Genomic DNA, 13,740 nt, shown 5'->3' on the forward strand with positions numbered 1-13,740 from the left:
AATAAATAAATAAATAAAATTAAAAAAAAAATTGTACTGGAGGATCTAGCCAAAGCAATTGGGCACAAAACTGAAATAAAAAGACATCCAGAATGGAAAAAAGAAGTAAAACTATTCACAGATACATGATTTGTATATAAAAAGTCCAAAGGAACTTACTAAAAAAGTATTAGAACTAATAAGTTCAGCAAGGTTTCAGGATATAAGATTAAGATACAAAACCAATTGTATTTCTATACATTTGCAATGAACAATATGAAAAAAGAAAACAATTCCATTTACAATAACACCAAAAAGAAGAAAATACTTGGGAATAAATTTAACAGAAGAAGTGCAAAACGTATACTCTGAAAACTAAAAAAAAAATTGTTGAAAGAAATTAAAGAAGACCTGAATAAAGGGAAGACATGACATGTTCATGGATTGGAAGACTTACTATTGTTAAGGTGGCAATACTCCCCAAAATGATCTATGAATCCAAAGTAATCCCTATCAAAATCCCAGCTGGCTTCTTTGCAGAAATTAACAAACATTCTAAAATACATATGTAAATTCAAGGGACCCAGAGTAGCCAAAACTATCTCAAAGAAGAATTAAGTTGGAGGACTCAAACTTCCCAATTTCAAAACTTACTACAAAGCTGCAGTTATCAAAACAGTGTGATACTCACATAAGGACAGACATATAGATCAATGGAATAGGACTGAGAATCCAGAAATAAGCACTCATATTTATGGTCAATTGATTTTCAATAAATGGTGCTGAGACAACAGGATGTCCACGTGCAAAATAATGAAGTTAGACCCTTACTTCACATGATATACAAAATTAACTCAAAATGAATCAGAGACCCAAATGTAAAAGCAAAAAATTTAAAACCCTTAGAAAAAAACGTAATTTAAAACTTCATGACCTTGGATTTAGCAATGCAATCTTAGACACCAAAAGCATAAGCAAAAAAGGAAAAAAAACAGATAAATTGACTTGATCAAAATTACAAATTTTTGAACTTCAAATGACAGTATAAAGAAAGTGAAAACTCACAGAATGGGTCGAAATATTTGTAAATCATATATCTGATAACGGATTTGTATCTAGAGTATATAAAAAATAATTACAATGCAATAATAGAAAGACAAATAACCCATTAATCCTTTAATGGGCAAAGGATCTGAATAGACATTTCTCCAAAGAAGATATACAAATGGCCAACATGCACATGAAAAGATGCTCAACATCATTAGTCATTAGAAAAATGCAAATCAAAATCACAGTGAGATACCACTTCAAACCTACTAGGATGGCTATAAAAAGGTAATAATAAGTGTTGTCAAGGCTGTGGAGAAATTAGAACCCTCATAATTAAGGGATATGGGTTTTTTAGGGGGGATAATTTTATGTGTCAACTTGACTGGGTCACCAGGGTGGCTAGATGTTTGATCAAACATTATTCTGGGTGTGTCAGTGAGGGTGTTTCTGGCTGAAATTAACATTCGAATTGGTAGACTGAGTAAAGCATATTACTGAGTAATTACTGAGTAAGTTAATTACTGGGTAAATACTGAGTAAAGCATATTACTCCCTAATATGGGTGGGCCTCATCCAATCAGTTGAAGACCTAACATTAAACCCTTACGAAGCACTTTCTCTATGTGAACTAAGGTCATGAAAATAAGTTATGAAAATAACTCATTTAGTCCTTAGGACAACCAAATGAGGTAATTATTATTATACTTTCCATTTTACATGTGCAGAAACTGAGTCACAGAGAAGATAAGAAATGTGCCCAGAGTTTATCACTGGTAACAAATACACACAGCTAACAGCTAGTACATGGCAAAGCAGCCTGGTTCCAGAGTCTGTGTTAACTATAACACTATATTGCTTCTCACCTATTTTGGTCTATACATTTCTTATTTGAACTTTCATCAGAAGGATGTATTGGTATGACTTCAAAACTTTATTTAAATCATAATTTTGTCATCTAATCAAGACAATTCACTCAACACTATCAAAGGAGTCATCCATCAGTGAAAACGGTGCTGTCACCACATTCCAATCCAGTCACCATAATTCAAAGAAGTAGATTCAGTGGGTTGAGGGGAATGCTTGCAACCCCTCACACACACCCCAGTACTCTCACTTATTCTGCCTCTCTTAAAACCTTTCAAGGATCCAAAAGCTTTTGCATTAAAACAGTGGTTCTCAATTGTTTATCTTGAGATCTCTTCGTACTCTTAAAAATGATTGAGGATCCCAAATAAGTTTTTGTTTATTTGGAATATCTATCAATATTTGAGATATTAGAAATTAAAACTGAGAAGAATTTAAAATATGTATTAATTCATTTTAACATAACAATAATAAGCCCATTACATGTTAAATAACATTTTTTATGAAACTATTTACAAAATAAAACAAAATTGAGTGAGAAGGATGGCACTGTTTTACAGTTTGCAAATCTCTTTTATGTTGGGTTTAACAGAAAGCAGCTAAATTGTCATATCCACTCCTGCATTCAGTCTGTTGTCATATGTTATTTTGGTTGAAGTAGAAGAAATATGTCCTCATATGCCCTTTCCATAGATGGAAAAGGGAGGAGTATTTTAATAGCCTTTTCCAGAAAATTGTGAATACTCTTCTTTTATAAGTAAATGGTAGTGTGGAATCTGAGTAAATGGTAGTGTGGAATCTGAAACCGTACCAATGAACTTTTCGTACTCTGTTACATTAAAATACACTGGTAGACTGTCCTCTTTACATGCATCGGTCATTTGGAAAATATTGGCTCACTGAATTACGCATATCTTCCAAACGCTGACTTATCTCATTATACAATGTCAAAAGTATATATTCATTAATATAACCTCAAATCTCATCAAAGAAAAGAAGGAGGGGTGCACTCAACCCTGGGCCTATTTGTCTTTTCTGGCTTTGCTCACTGCCCAGGAGTGCTCACCCTTGCAACACCTTCAGAGTTAACTGCTGCACGCAAGACTGGTGACCCGCAAATGCTTTTCTCCAGCTGACCCTCCCTAAGACCCAGACTCACACCCACAACCAACATCTCCCCTTAGCCACCTAATAGGTAAATGCTCAAAACTGACCTGGAATACCTCAGGCTAGCAGTAAAGATGAGCCAGAAAAAAAAAACAAAAAAAACCCCAGTGCCACAGTGACTCAAGCCTTATTACCAATAAACTCATCTCCAATTGGATTAGGAGGATGCTCCCAACAGAAATGCAAAGCTTCAAAGTATCCCCACAGGTTCTCCTGTGCAACGCCAATCAAAAACAACCAAGCTGCAAAGGGCGAGAACTGACCCCCAAAGAAGAGGGAGGAAACACACACACACACGCACACACACACACACACACTAAACTCAGACCCGTGGGAGAAGGAGAGAAAGGAGCTGCTTCTGGGGCAGGTGGTCTGACTATTGAGAACACAGGCTGATACCATAACTGCAATTTCTGCAGCTCGTTGGGACTGTCCTGTTGCAGCTGACTTGAATTTTGTTTCGTCTGACATGAGAATTTCTGGGTAACTTTTAATTCCAATGCCTCACTGCACCCCCAGAGCCTCCGATGCAATTTCTCTGGGTCAGGACCCACAACCGTCTACTTGTGCAGCCCCGGGCCTTAGCGTTCAGCCTCACACCCGGCCCTCTGGAAAAGCCGGTTCTAAATTTGGCACAGGAAGTCCCCAAATTTCCAGCTTCCCTCCCTGGAAATTTCATTCTTTCATCAGCCTGAGGGTCACGCTGGCCGGGTTCAATCCTCCGCTCTCCCAGGTGCCCGTGACTTTGGGCCTCACTTGACCTCTGCAAGCCCCAGTCTTCAATCTGGGGAATGATGATCCGGATCGCGTGGCTGGAGAGAGGGGAGTAAGTCAGCAGGCCTATGTGAGAGGTGTCAGGTCCAGTCGGCCGCTTCCGGAATAAATCGACGGAGAAGTGCCCGGGCTCGGCCTCCCAACGCAGCGGCGGCGGAACCTGGGCAGGTTGCTCGGCCTGCGGGGCATCTCTAACCCCAGGAGTGTTCCCACGGCACCCGGGGAGTCCCGCGCCGCCTCCAGGGGACGTCCCCTCTGCTCCGGAGGCCGAGTCAAGGATGCCCCGCAGCTCAGTGAAACGCTAGGGGCTGACTCCGAGGAGGGCCAGCGCCCCACACCGCCGCGGGCAGGGGGGGCATTAAATTGGCTTCTTAAGCTGCCCCTCACACCCTCAAAGCGAGGAGGAACTGGGTAGGGGCGCAGAGCAAAACAGGGCGTGGGTAAAAAGAGAGCCGGGACGCTCGGTTGAGGCACCGCTGGGATTCGAACCCAGGATCTCCTGTTTACTAGACAGGCGCTTTAACCAACTAAGCCACGGCGCCGCCCGCACAACTACCGCGAGAGTCCGTTCCCCATCACCATTTACTGTATAGGCTGCGTGCACGCGCACAACTTTTGTCGGCAGCTGACGCATGCGCTCTGTAAGGTCCTCGTCGCAGGCGGCTTAGACCGAAGAGTTGTACTCGGAAGCCGGAAGCTCGGGCAGTGAGCAGTGGGCGGGCCCGGGCCGGCTAGTCTTCCCAGTGTTGCAGTGTCAGACCCCGGCGTGGAGCCAGGGTGGCCCATCTTTGGGGAATGCTCGCGAAAGATCTGGTCTTCGGCCCTCCAGAACTGACGCAAGCTGTCCGGCGAGGCCGAGCCCCGGCCCGGTCCGGAGATCCAGGGCCCGCTAGCGCGGCCGGGCTGCCGGCTCCCCAGCGTTGGATCAGGGCTCAACCCGGCCGTGGTCCCGCAGTGACCACGTGTCGGACCCATCACACTGGCGCCCTCAGCCTGGGAGGCCGGTTGCCCTCCTCGGCCGCACGCTGACCACCGGGGTCTCCGGCGCTGTCAGCTCTGAGGGCTCATCCGCCCGCCGGTGGAAACCAGACCCATAGCTTCAGTTGGGCCTCTTCCGCGGACCCTGAGCACGGGGAGAGTCCGGGGGCACTGAAGAGACCCCTGAGCAGGCACTGAACGATCAAGAGCTTAAAGGGGCCCAGGCCGCTGGCCTTAGAGCATCAACACCGTACGTGGAAGGTTTCCGCTGCCAGAGGAAGGCAAAGCCCTCCGCACTCAGGCGTCTCACTTGCCCCTCTGGGGCTCCTCACTCAGGCACATCAGCCACTTCATCACAACACTTTTTAGAGTGCCTCTGAGCAGCAACAAAACCAAAACCTGCTAATCCATTGACCCAGCGGTTTCTCCAGTGGGAGAGCCTAACCCACAGAAATGTAGGTCTCTGCAAAAGTATGTACACAAGAAGGTTCACTCCAGCATTGTTTGTAAGAGCTAAAAACAAGAAGCAACCTAACTGCCCGTCCCTGGGGACAGTGGATGCAGGCCAGACATCCTCCACAGCACTGAGGAAGAATACATTTATGTATGTCTTCATGTGCCAGAGAAGGGATAAGACTTCTCTTCCCAAAAGAGCCCAATTGCTGGGAGGCTGACGCAGTGGAGTTTTGCCATGTTCATGCATCATTCACGTAAATTAATGCATAAATACTGAACAGCCTGCTGAAGCTGGGCAGTCATCCTGGTTGTGACTAAGGAGGGTAGCACCAAGCACAGGACCTGCCCAAGCAATGACTACCAGGTTATGGTGCGCATGGGCAGAATTATGGGATGCCAATCAATGAACATTAAATAAATCAGTCCTGCAACTAAGAAAAGACGGAAATCCTGTAAGCCATACCAGATGGAAAAGGGAGCCCTTCACGTTTAACTGATACCTTGCTCTTTGTGAAGTAATTGATTACATTGTATGCGTGGAAGCAGGAAGGAGGCTGTACACATGCATGGGCATCCTGGAAAGTAAAGAAACTGGGGTGGAGACCAAGAAGTATTCTGTGATGGAAATGCCCACCACCCACTTGCCTAACCAGACCTTCCTCTGCTCTGAGCAGTGACCGTCTGGGAGCCTTAGCCAGGGAGGCACCCGCAGTGCCACGGTACAGTCCACTCCACAGATGGAGCTACACAGCTTCCTCTTCATTCAGCAACGAAGAGGCTGCGGCTGCTCTACAGGGCAAATCCAGAGACCAGAATGTGTTCCCAAAATGAGACAGGATGGACACCAGGACATAGAATTTAGAAAGAACAAAAAATGTTTCTAGAATTCACATGCACACTTGTTTTCCAAAAGAATCTATATTTATTCTGCATATAAACTAAAGACAGAGGGATCCCCAAGGGGCTGTGGAACTGATGAGGCGGCACAGTGGTGGGAGCCCAGCCAGAGCGTGGCCCCTGCCCCAGCCTGACAGGCCCACCCGCTGGGGAGGGGCCCCAGAGAAAGGCCTGTGCAGAGCCCCGAAACCTATATGACAGGTGGCCTGTGCTCGAGTCACCCAAAGGCTCCAGTGGCCATCAGCCATCCTCACCCAGGCTGCACTCCCTTGACAGTGAGACCTCCCCCTCTGATGATGGTGAGGCCTCTGTTGACAAGTCTTTTGCATCGAACCGGCAGAACACACATTTGGTGACTGTTTCAGAAAAGATGTCACTTTCGTAGATGGAGAAAGGCCTGTCGCATTCTTCACACTGACATGAAATATTTTAAAAGAGTAGAAAGGAGGTGCTGATCAGAGGAGATCAAGGCATGCAGTTAGAATTCTCCCCCCTGATCCAACTGCCTTGGGCCGGGCCAAGGCAAGAGCTGCCTCCCCTCTCTGGGGCTCTAAGCGCACAAGGATAGAAACTGCAGGCCACTGAGAGGGAGTAAGCACAGGCTTCCTGCTCTTTTCCCTCTCAAAAGCTGTGCAGGTCCTTCCAGCTCATGTCCCCTGCTGTGGGGTCCCAGGGTGGCGGGGAGGAGTGGAAAGCCCCTTGATGGTGCTGAGGATTTGGGGTGGGTGTCTAACCTCACCCTCTGTTCTGTGCAGAGCAAAAGTACAGGGCCGAGGGGCTATCCTAACTCCCTGACATCCTGGGGATACCTAACTTTTGAGAATCAAGTAGGCAAGACTTCTGAACAAAGCAGGAGTTTTTTTCTAGATGACGAAGGTGCTGAGCATCCTCCTCTGTCTTTGAGCCGAAGCACCCAGAGGACAGTGGATACAGGGGCACAGCTCACTTGCAACATTTTCCCACCAACAAGTGAGCAACACTTGTGGGCTCTCAGGCCATGGGCAGAGATCTCTCGGGGCTGCCACCAAAGCATGGTCCCCCTGAGACGAGCCAGCAGGCGGCAAGCCCCTGCCCTGGCTCTCCAAGCCCCTGTGCTTTGCCACTCTTGCCCGCTCCAGGGCACCAAAGCCTGCAGGAGAGATGGGGCCAACCCCGCCCAGGGCAGGTCTTCTGGGAAGTGTGGCCTCTGAAGTTTCTCGTATTGAATCAGAGCAAGTCAAATGCAGCGAGCTCGTCTTTGCTACAACTTCAGGTAGGTTTCTTTCTTTTATTTCTTTTGCAAGAAAGAAATTCAATCCCTTACCTGCCTTATTCTACAGCATCATTTCCCACGACCCAAGCCCAGAACAGCAGGGCTCAGAGGAAGCAGCTCCTGGGTCCCTCCCCAGGTGGCAGGTGGAGGACACAAGCACTGCTCTGTACCCAGTCAGCTTCCAGGGCCTACGGGCCGACATGGCCACAAAGGCCATGAGGACCAGCTGGCCACAAAGATGGGGTTCCACCTGGGTCCCACCCCTTACCTCCCTGCCCCCCGGTGCCATTCTCCAATTAGCCATCCCCAGAAGCAGTGGCTCCCAGCCAGGCCTTCTGAGTGGAGACAGGCCTAGGGAGCTCCAGGATTCACGAGGGCCCAGCAGGGACTCCTCAGCCTCTTGAGGTGGCAGCCAGGTGCCTGCAATGCGAGGCCCCAGCAGGGACTGGCCTCCACTGCCCAGGGCCAGCCCTGGCTATACCTGGTGAAGCAGAAGATGTACCCGCCATGATCATCCACTAGAGAATTGGGACCTGAGCCCCATCCATGGGCAACGGGGCACTGGGGACCTGGCCGGGGTTCTGCTGCAGGAGCGTAGGAGGCCCACACGGGGTCTAGCTGTGTGCCAGCCTCCCTCCAGGACTCCCTCCAGCCTCATCGCCTCCCACCCACCCTGCTCACTCCAGTCCTCAGCACGAGGCTCACTCCTGCCTCAGGGTCTCCACATGGGCTCTTCCCTTTGCTGGGATGTTCTTTCCCTAAAAGAGCTGCACAGCTCACTCCCTCACTACCTTCAAGTCTTTGAACAAATGTCACCTTCTCAATGAGACCCATCCTGACCACCCTGTAGAATGCTGCAACTGCCCGCACTCCCGCTTCCCTTTCCTATGTTATTTTCCTCCAAACTACTTATCATCATGTGACTTACTACATATTTTTCTAATTTCTTTATTCATTGTTTGTCTCCCCTTTTAGAAATGTAAGCTCCCTCAGGGCAAAAATGTCAATCTGTTTGTTCATAGTTTTATCCCCACTTGCCCAGTTTGTTCAAAGAATAAATTTGTAGAGAGAACTAATGAAAGCCTTCTTTTGGCTTCATTTTACCCAATACCAACCTGTTTCAGCTTTAAGCCCCGGGCCTTTTTATACTCGATTACCAAAGGAATTTGGTCAATTTCTTCAATATTCCATAGTCTCATGGTCTTATCCTAAAACAAGTTAAACAGCAAACCAGCAGTTACAAAATGGGTTCGTTAGGCTTGGATGACCCAGGGAGGGGCATGGCATCCAGGTTACATGTGGACAACTTCGACATGCAGAGGGACAGTTAGGGTGACCAACTGTCCCAGTTTCTCTAGCACCATCCTAGCCTTAGCACTGGAAGTCCCACGTCCCCCAAACTGGAAGCAACCAACAAGATGTCCCTGAATAAGAGAATAAACAAACTGTGGTACATTAATGTGACAGAATATTATTCAGTGATTAAAAAAGAAAGAAATGAACTGTTAAGCCACAAAAAGGACATGGAGGAGCCTTAAATACAAATTTCTAAGTGAAAGAAGCCAGTCTGAAAAGGCTACATACTGTATGATTCCAACTATATAACGTTATGGGAAAGGCAAAAATATGGAGACAGTAAAAAGGTCAGTGGTCGCCAGGGACTCTGGGGAAGAAGGGGAGGGATGCAGCACAAGTGCAGCACAAGGAGTTTTTAGGACAGTGAAATTGTTCTGTATGATACTGTGATGGTAGATACATGACATGCATTTGGCAAAACCCACACAACATAAAGAGTGAAACTTAAACCATGGACTGTAATTAATAATTATATATCAATATTAGTTCATCAATTGTGATGAATATACCACACAATGCAAGTGGCAACTGGAGGGTGAGGTTATAGGTAACCCTCTGTATGATCTGCCTCTATCTGTTGTGGCCTCTCCCATTGCAGAGCACAGGCTCCAGACACGCAGGCTCAGCGGCCATGGCTCACGGGCCCAGCCGCTCCACAGCATGTGGGATCTTCCCGGACCGGGGCACGAACCCGTGTCCCCTGCATCGGCAGGCAGACTCTCAACCACTGCGCCACCAGGGAAGCCCTAAAATATATTTTTTTCTTAACCGTATTTGCTTAATTATCAGTTACTACTAATCACTGTTATTGATTAGTCCTGTTGTTGTTTTGTTTAAATAATAGCATTTATGTAACAGAAAAATAAATAAGACATAATTTCAAATAAACACTCATTTTTGATACTTTGTCTTGCATTTTTACTTTTTTCCAGCTTTACTGAGATATAATTGACAATATTTTTCACATTTTTTATGCTAAAGTAACAACACATTGGCATATAATTTTTATTATGTATTATAATATTATGGGGTTTTTGGTCAGGTGTGATGGTATCCTGCATTGGCTCTCTAAGAAGTTGATCGTGGCAGGCAGAGTCTTGCCCACGTTTTTATACACCTAGAAACCCCCAGCCTAGAGAATAAGATGGCTCTAACAAAGGTTGGGGGACAAGGTGGGACCCCACTTCTTGGTGCTCACACATGAAGGACAGCCCTCAGGATATCCTGGGCTGTCTGTTACGTGCCATTGGCACAGGAATCCCAGGATGCAGTGACTAGCGAGGGACGACCCACCTGGAACCTTGGGGTTGTCTGCTTGCCCACGAGCTGACCCCTTTCCCTCCAAGGCCCCCTGTTGGCTCCATCACTTACCAGTCTGGACAGGCCCTTGCTCCAATGAAGTTCAAATGACAACTGTGCAAAGAAATACCTGGCAACTTCCCATATGAGCAAAGGACCCACTTTCCACGTTCCCGCTTCCTGGATGGGGTCGGCCTGGCCAGGTATAGCCTTCAGACTGAGCTGCTCGGTCCTTCAGACTGAGGAATTTTACTTGACAATGCACTTCTGCTAACACTAATTCTCACAAATGTGATAGAGATTTTAAGTCACTCAAAGGTTGGCCACTTTTACCTTCGAAGCAGACAGGATCCATTTCTTGTTGTTGCTGATGGCAACATCCATCACCCAGTCATTATGGCCCTGAAGAAAAGTAGAATTTTAAGAGGACCTAGAAAAAAAAACCTTTGAAAGAACAACAAAAACCAAACAAACAAAGTCAAGAATCCAACGTTGCTTACTTTTTTTTTTTTTTTTTGGTATGCGGGCCTCTCACTGTTATGGCCTCTCCTGTTGCGGAGCACAGGCTCCGGACGCGCAGGCTCAGCGGCCATGGCTCACGGGCCCAGCCGCTCCGCGGCCTGTGGGATCTTCCTGGACTGGGGCATGAACCCGTGTCCCCTGCATCGGCAGGCGGACTCTCAACCACTGCGCCACCAGGGAAGCCCCATTGCTTACTTTTAAGAGCAATTAATTGTGCTTCCCTGGTTTCACCCACGATATTTAAAGTGGAGTACAAAGTGTAAAAGCTTGGGATTCATGTATATATCACAGCACCATATGAGTTTTTAAAAATAGTACTCTGGTGCTTAGCACAATGGGAAAAAAAAATTATATTCCCAGCTGGTCCCAGAGCACCTCTTGCAGGTTTTTGTTTGTATTCTTTGTTCTAGGAAATACCACTTAGTGATCCTATTGGTGAGGGAGCTTTTGGCTTCAAGTAACTGCAAACCTACCCACTGTGGCTTAAATAAATGGGGGTTATTTTCCTGGGGTAAAAGGAATTTAGAGGAGATAAATACTTGCTGGTTCAAACACTTAATGATGTCAGAGCTCTGTGTCAGCATCTGTCTCATTCTTTGGCCTTCCCCTAATGGAAAGAGGTGAATGGTGAGGCGTGGTACGAGGGAAGGAAGCAGCAGTGAGGTTAAACTGCTGTGCATAACAAAAGGACAGGAATCGGAGGGTGGAAGAATAGAGAGAGGAGAGGAGAGAAGAAGGGAGGATAGAATGGCCTGATGGGAACACAAGGGGACTCTTAACCACAACATTCAGTTTTAAGCCATTCACGTGCTATGATGTAAACTCCCCTTGCCTCTCCAAACCCACAGAGAAGAGGGTCAGACAGAACAGCTTTGGGATACTGAATGTTATGGTGATCAAGGGGACACAGTCTACATTTGGGTCACAGGAAATAGAGAAACCAAGAGTCATCAATGCAAGCATTCACAGCCAAAGGCGGCCATGAGATCACAAGATCAAGGGGTGTGCAGAAGTCTCGGGGTGGGGGCCCCTGGAACAGAGGCACTGACGTAGCCGATCCTGGGGCTGCCTGACCGTTGGGTTCTCGTTGTGTTGCACCATCCATCTCCTTACCATACAGCCACTTTAAGTTGAGTCTCCTCTAACCTGCAGCCAAAAGTACTCACCCACCATTGACACCCACCATTCTGAAGCCCCACAGCTTTCTATGCATGCCTCATGATGGCATTCAACCTTTTGCACAGTCATTTCTGCTGTTCATAGACACTGACCCTCCTCAGAGTTTTTGCATTTGCTGCTCCCTCTTCCTGGAACGCCCTTCCCCAAGATCCTCACTCATCCAGTCTTTCTTTGCCATCCAGTTCTCAGCTCAAAGGCCACCTTCTCCAAGAGGCCCTCCCACTGTGGATTAGTCCCTGGAGTCTGTTTCTATCATATCACCCTGTTGTGGCTACTCTGTCACTCATCACTATGGAGGATTTGTTTGTTGGTTCCTGGTCTGACCTTGCCCATAGAGGTGTCAGCTCCATTGCGAACATTTAGGTCTGTCTCACTGTTGTATCCCCAGCACCCAGCACCCAGCATGAAATGAAGAATGAAGCTCAGATCTTCTATCTGATGCTGGCATTGGTACCTTCAAGGAGAGCTTCCGGTAGCCTTCTCCTACATCCCAAATAGCCACAGTCTTGTCGAACCCTCCAGACACAAGCAAAGAGGCTGGAACACAAAATGAAAGAGTCTCAGGGCGTCACCTTCCTCAACCAACTGTTTCCCCCTCTGGTGAGGCCCAAGCAGGCCGCAGATGCATCTGTGAGGTGCTACCATGGCTCACTCTGAGGACACCCAAACCCCTTCCGGGTGGGACTCAACAACCCCCAATCAATTACAGTTGACGCTCGATATTCATGGTAGTTGCGTTCTACAAAGTCATCACAAACACTCAATGGGTGATGATTGGTCTTAGGGGAAACGCAGGGTTAGGTTCCTGTGAGCCTCTGGTTACAACATTTTCATTAACCCATCAGTACATAACCTTGTTTTCTGTCTGTTTCTGTTTAACAACACCTTAGTTGATACATATTGCTTATTTATTAACATTGATTTCATGGCCACCAGCATTATAACTCATGTCTGAATGAGGCGTATCTAACGTGTTTTCCCTGTAAGGCACATCACAGGCTTCTTGCAGTTAGGACACTAGACAGCACTTCAGCACTATGCTGGGGGCCCCTTTAAACAGCAAAATCATCAACAAAGAGCACAAAATGCAAAAAAGTGGGACTAAAGAGATCGCAGCAAGGACACCTTATGATAAGAGAACTGAAAGGAGAAGGCGGAGGGTCACCTTGTTCAGCCTCAGCTGGGACCGTGTGCACATGGCAAGCTTCTTGCCGCTCTGCATGTATCTATGGGTGGCTGCAAAAGTGCCATGAGTATTGATTTCAGGCTTACAAATAAATTTTACCCAGTAGGTAAATTCACAAACACAGAATCCGCAAATAGTGGTGATTGACTCACTATACGCAACTCTGAAACTTATAATGCCAAGGACAGGAGCTGGTGGGGCACCTCACAGCGGGGTCTTACTTACACAGAGGCTGCTTCTGAAGAGGGAAACGTTTCTCAAGCCAGGCCCTGACTATGTGCATGTTGGCTGGGTACTCCCCTTGACACACAGAGCAAGCCCTACTCCCCACGAGGACCGCGGAGTAGAGTAATAACATTTGGCTCCTGGGTGTCGGGAGCAGTCACAGCTCTCACTGGGGCCAGCTGCCCCTGGCTGCTTCCTGGCATTGCTCCTGGTCACATCCAGGCCCCTTCATCTGGAAACAGCTCTCCAATGTCCCATGCAGAAACATCCCTCACATATTCTCAGTGCCTCTGGTTCAGAGGGTACCGACTCTGACCTCCAGCTCTAAGGATGGGCAAGTCCCGCAGGCACGGCCAATCAGAGCCTTTCATCCCCTGCTAAAGGGGTTGGTTCAGAGATGGGCATGTATCCCCAGCTGAGCCAATGTGAGTCTTCCCTGGGACTTGTACGGGCACCACCAGAAAGAGGTTTTCTCTTTCTCTAGGATTGCCAGTGACCAGAACCTTTGTTGGCCTGGACCACCAGAGGCCATCTTTGCCTCCTTGAGGAGAAAGGT

At 47.3% G+C, this 13,740-nt stretch overlaps 1 protein-coding gene across 1 annotated transcript in view; it reads right to left on the reverse strand.

Annotated features, from left to right (window-relative positions):
• Positions 1-6,405: 6,405 nt before the first annotated feature.
• The window catches only part of WDR88 (WD repeat domain 88), a gene marked incomplete at both ends in the record, with an annotated part of 36,447 nt that continues 29,112 nt past the window's right edge, over positions 6,406-13,740 (reverse strand). The window contains 4 exons of the mRNA XM_082677804.1: positions 6,406-6,579; positions 8,533-8,625; positions 10,406-10,474; positions 12,228-12,310. Coding sequence (XP_082533930.1) covers positions 6,406-6,579; positions 8,533-8,625; positions 10,406-10,474; positions 12,228-12,310 — 419 coding nt within the window. The remainder of the gene's footprint in view (positions 6,580-8,532; positions 8,626-10,405; positions 10,475-12,227; positions 12,311-13,740) is intronic.

Source organism: Grampus griseus, assembly GCF_964374135.1.
Source record: "Grampus griseus genome assembly, chromosome: 19".
In the NCBI taxonomy this organism is placed as follows: domain Eukaryota; kingdom Metazoa; phylum Chordata; class Mammalia; order Artiodactyla; family Delphinidae; genus Grampus; species Grampus griseus.